Source organism: Stegastes partitus, unplaced genomic scaffold, assembly GCF_000690725.1.
Source record: "Stegastes partitus isolate 25-593 unplaced genomic scaffold, Stegastes_partitus-1.0.2 Scaffold264, whole genome shotgun sequence".
NCBI lineage: Eukaryota > Metazoa > Chordata > Actinopteri > Pomacentridae > Stegastes > Stegastes partitus.
The window spans coordinates 561,493-566,637 of NW_007577995.1; the positions used below are offsets into that span (position 1 = coordinate 561,493).

The following is a 5,145-nucleotide window of genomic DNA, read 5'->3' on the forward strand; positions in this document are numbered from 1 at the left end:
AAATGTTGTGATAGTCTTTGGAGAATGCTCTCCTCAAGCACCTCTCTGTATTTGAATGGATTCATTTTTTTCCTGAGGAGTCCCCCCTGTCCCTTACAAATTCCCTTTAGCATGAAGCTGCCACCCCCATGCCTCACCATAGGGACGATATTACGATAAGCAGTGCCTGATCTTGAATTGGAGTTCTGCCCAAATAGTTCAGTTTGTGACACTTCAGATCAGAGTCCTTTAAATGCAGTTTAACAAGAAAAACAAGTGAGCTGTCATGTGCCTTCCACTCAGAGTGGCTTCCATCCAGCTGCCATAAAGGCCTAATTGATGGAGTGCTGCTGAGATGGCAGCCTCTTTTAGAGGTTCTCTCCTCTGTGCAAAGGACTTCAAAAGCTTTGTTACAGTGAATGCTGGGTTCTTGGTCTCCTCCTTGTCCAAGGACCTACTTGCTCAGTCACTTAGTTTAGTTAGAGTACCAGCTCAAAAAGAGTCTTGATGGTTCCAAATTTCTTCTATTTTACACTTATTGAAGCCACTATGCACCTTTTGCTCTGATCTATGTCTCACCACAGTTGTATCATAGTGGTGTACAGAAAGTCCCTTTGACTTCAGGGTTTGTTTGTTTTTTGTCCCGACATACAGCGTACATTGTGGGACTTTTATATACCCAGGTGCCCAGTCCATTCAGTTTGCAACACATGGACTCCAATAAATGTTCTGGACACATGTCGAGGATTATTAAATCAAACAGGAAGCATCTTACCACATTCTGAGACAGCAAAGAGTCTGAATAGGTGTATAAATAAAGGATTTCACTTTTAGACTTTTTAATACATTTGCAAACAATGCTTTCACTTTCTGGGTTATTGTATGTGCACTGATGGGATTCAAATGTAATAAAAGTGTGCAAAAAGTGAACTACATACTGGAGGTACAAGGCTTATATAGCACATTTATTGAAGGGTAGGGCCTGTTAAGATCATAAAACACTTTGTAGGTCACCTTAATAGTGTCGTACTTTCAGCAATCAAGTAGTTTCATACTTTTAATGCAAATTTGATTACAAATTGTTTATTTGTAATGGATTACTTCCCATTATTGATGTTGCTAGTATGCAATTATTCTTTCACCCCCAACTGTAGGTCGCATCAGTTACAGACAAAAACAGGAGCAATAAAGTACATCCAGAGAGACAAATCAGCAGTAATCCATTGACAGTCATAACTTTCTCATACATAGAGATGGGACGAACGCAGATTCTTACAGCACCATCCAAGACGTGTTCACACAGTGCATCAGAAAACCTTCCACAAGAAAAAACACAACAACAACAAAATATCAGCAAAAATTAAAAAACACTCGCAGTAAACATGTAAACAAAATTGGTAAGAAACTAAGTGTGTTTAAAGAAGACACTGGAGAGGTTCATCCCATCTCCTCAGGTGGTTTGTTTCGCTGCTTGTCCTCGTTTTTTTTATTTTTTTGGTCAGAACTATTAAAAGCAGCTCATCTGAGAACCTCACGGTGCTGTTTGGCTTCGTGGGAAGATCCTAGTTTAGCATGAACTGGAGCTGATCAGTAAACAGCTTAAATATTTAAAAAGGAATGTGAAAGAAAGGTATCTCTGAGATGGAAAAAGTGGCATGTTTCCAAATGAGGTGATAGAAAAGCTGAAGATGTAAAAGATCATATTTTGGAGATCATTTCAATCCCTAGAAACTTGATCCGACCACCAAAACGGATACTGTTGTGCCAGACTGTTAAAACCGGAATACCCTGATATGGCCACTGGATAATAATTAAAACTTTACCTCAAATAGCAGGACAGTAATGCCATCAGATCTTACTACAAATCAGAAGATCTGTCCGGGGCAATAAGTACCGTGTGACAGTGTTGCTCTCTCGTGCCCACAGAGGGTTCATACAGCTGAAGAGGTCAGGAAGTTTATACCACCGATCAGTCAGTAGATGGCAGTCCTCCGCCAAAAATACTGCAAAACAGCTCTGTTCTGCTCAAAACATCTTGATTTCACAGTGTCTTTTCAAGACATTTACATGGTCCTTAATCGCTCTTTTGACAGTTTCATTGAATGTGAATTATTCTCATTGGTAGGTTTAAATACAGCGAAACAATCCGTTCTTACAGCGTTTACATTTTAGTGTTCAGAAAACATGAGAATTTCTTTCATTTTCTACACATGCATTGATCCTAAGTTGTTCCTATGTTCATCTTTTAACTTATTGCTCCTCCCCTTTGTAGATTGAATCAGCTCTGTCTGCGCTTCCACCGAAATCCACAGTCATCTGAGAGTCGTTACCGATCATAATGTACTGAGCATTTTCGATATGAATGTTTTGTGGCAGGCACCGAACCTTGCCATCACCTCCCTCCGGTTTGAAAAGGGTCAAGGCGTCTTCTTCCTGCAACTGTCTCCTCTCCATCTGAGCTTTCCGTCTCTGCTCCTCCGTCCAGATTCGTCTCTGCTTTTCGATTTTTGCTGGAGACAATGACTTTAGCACTTTTCTCTCAAAGCTCTTGTTCTCCTCGAGTGGAACTATTGAGTTCAAAACCAGAGGGATGCTCTGTCTGGGCATGCAGTTCTTCTGCGGCAGCAGAGGGATCACAGTGTTGTACTTGTGTTTGTTGTTTATGGAGTTGATAAGGGCAGAGTTTGCCTTTATCTCCAGCATGCGAGTGTTGAAGTTGCGGGTGAGCAGCAGGAAGGTGAAGGCTGAGTTGTTGATGGCATCCTCCACACACCTCAGAGTGCTCTTTCCAGGGATGGCAAAGTCCTCAGAGAAAGTTGCACCTTCACGAGCTGTGACTTTTTCCAGTTTGTCCCTCATGCACTCGGCCATATCTGCATCCTCTGGTGCATGCAAGATAACAAATGAGTAAAACACTTCTTCCTCTTCCTCCTCCTCCTCCTCTGCACCTTTGCTTTCAAGTATTTCTTTTGGCGTCGTACAACTGTTTGTTGCAGAAGGTAGGGAAACTTTTCCTTCACTGCTTGGTTTGTTTGTTTGACTTGGAGTTACAATCTGACTGTCCAGCTTACTGCTCATGTCTGTTAATGTTTCACTCATCCTCGAGTCTTTCTTTGCTCCTAACAGAGGAGATCCGCTGGATTTGGACCGAGGCTCAGATGACAAAGATTGCCCAGGTGCAATTTTTGTTTCACCACAAAGGAAGGCGGGAGTGTTTAGTTTGGCATTTCCTGATGTTTCTGGAGCCATTTTGTCACCTCGAAACGAGACCGTTGGAGGAATGCTTATCTCTAGATGTGACGGGTATGAGGGCACGGAGGGGCACGCCTGCAGAGGGCTGGGAAAACAGCGTGTGGTTGCAGACCGATCCTGGGACATAGTAGCTTGTAGGGTTGTATTTCCTTCATCCGGGCTTCTGTTAGGGCCGGGGTAGGACTCTGACTTTGCTTCAGTGGAGGAGCTCATCCACTCTGCAACCTGAGGCCCACAGACAGCTTTAGCTTCCTCTCTGAATTCGTCATAGTGTAAATCATCACCACCACCGCGTGTGTTTTGGCAGTCACTGGAAATGGCTCTTTTATATGCCAGATTTCTTACATGTGGATCGCACAACCTCTGCTCTGATAAAATTTTAAAAATCCGAGCCAGCGCTGCCAAAGATTCTCCCGTCGAGGCTCGAAAATGACCACACTGAACTGCAAAATCTTCTAATTTGCCTCCGCTCGTCTGCCATTTTTCAGCCAGATGGTTAGCGAGGGAGTTGTCCCCCAGCATCTGGAGTTTGTTCAGGGCCTGCGTCTCTCTCTGGAGAACGATCAGACACAAGGCTTGTATTATGCCGTATTCAGGAGTCTCACCCAGCTGGAGAGTCAGGCTCAGCAGTCGCTGCGAAGGTGCCTTAAGCAGAATGTCAAAGACGTCTCCCAGGCCCGTCCCTTGATTTTCCTGTCCCTCGTGACTCATTTTCAGTTTTACTCGATGAACAACATCCAGCGTTTAACCCAAGCCGATGGGCTCACACCCGATTTTCCAACGTAATCTTCAGAAGCTGCTGAAGGGAGAGGCGCTCGATTTCCTGGCCATTCTTGTTTCTTTAAGCAGATGTAAAAAAATACACAAAGTCAACATGTATGCTCACGACATGATGTTTGTACTTTACGTGCATGTTGAACAGCAGCTGATTGGTTTGTATCAGCAAAGCAATAACACAATTTCAATGATCAACCTTTTTATTGTGCCATTCTTCCATAAATAAACCCTTGAGCTGACTTTCTAAAGGGTTGAGAAACTCCAGATCTAGATAATAATTAGTCACCGGCATAGTGTTACAGAAGCCATAACTGTTCATTTAGTGTGTGTGTGTGTTATCAGCTCAAACAAGGAAGTCACTCAGAATGCCTCAATTCAATCGGCAGAAAACTCTCGTCTCTCAACCGGAAGCACTGACTTCACATTTCACGCTGACCTTTGGAGAAAACCACTGTTTCCGGTGAGTCTTGAGAAACTTTTGAAGTGAAGTTTACCGTACCTGTTGCAGTTGTAGGCCTCTGACAGCTTGAAGCAATCTTTGCACAACATAGTGATGATGTCACAGGTTGTGAAGTACGGCAGCTCAGGAGGTACAAGAGACAAAAAAAAAGCAGGAAGAGGTTTTCATCGCAACCAGGAGCATAGGTTTCCACATGTTGTACCTTCCTTAGCCCAAACATTCCTCTCTAGACCACCAACTTTGTGACTTTGTGGGATGCTTAAATTTCTCACAACATTAAAAAAAAAAAAAAGAAGGACTTTTTGTGTGGAAGCATGGAAGTCTTTAACTCCTCGAGCACAATAGGCGCACAAGAGGGAAGAATTCTGGCTTTTCTCCCTCTCTGCTGAGAGGCAAGTGTATTTTTATCCACAGAGGAAACCTCCAACCCTGTATTTACCAGGGGTGGGGTCACACCAGGCAGAGTGCAGGCCAACATCAAATCCCTCAATGCAGCGCAGACAGAGAGCCTCTGTGTTCGGAGTGCCGAGTGCAGTGTGATATGTTTACTGTACGACCACTTCTGAAGGATTACTGTAACTCTATAGGAAATGTGGTTTCTGTGCCTTCCTTATATATGACTATTGTAAGACTGGCATGTAGGGCATAAAGTTTCACCGTTGGGCTGAGCTATATAA

The 5,145-nt window shown here is 43.4% G+C and overlaps 1 protein-coding gene across 2 annotated transcripts; it reads right to left on the minus strand.

Annotated features, from left to right (window-relative positions):
• Positions 1 to 801: 801 nt before the first annotated feature.
• On the minus strand, positions 802 to 4,583 carry ticam1 (TIR domain containing adaptor molecule 1). 2 transcript variants are annotated; one of them, XM_008282258.1, is made up of 3 exons: positions 4,508 to 4,583; positions 2,365 to 4,070; positions 802 to 1,295 (listed from the first exon to the last, which is right to left on the minus strand). In XM_008282258.1, the coding sequence occupies exons 2-3, from the start codon at positions 3,940 to 3,942 to the stop codon at positions 1,287 to 1,289; spliced, it is 1,587 nt and encodes a 528-aa protein (XP_008280480.1). In that variant the 5' UTR covers positions 3,943 to 4,070; positions 4,508 to 4,583; the 3' UTR covers positions 802 to 1,286. The 2 variants fall into 2 exon arrangements, with proteins under 2 accessions (XP_008280480.1, XP_008280479.1); XM_008282257.1 differs by having other exon boundaries at positions 802 to 4,070.
• Between the last annotated feature and the right edge of the window lie 562 nt (positions 4,584 to 5,145).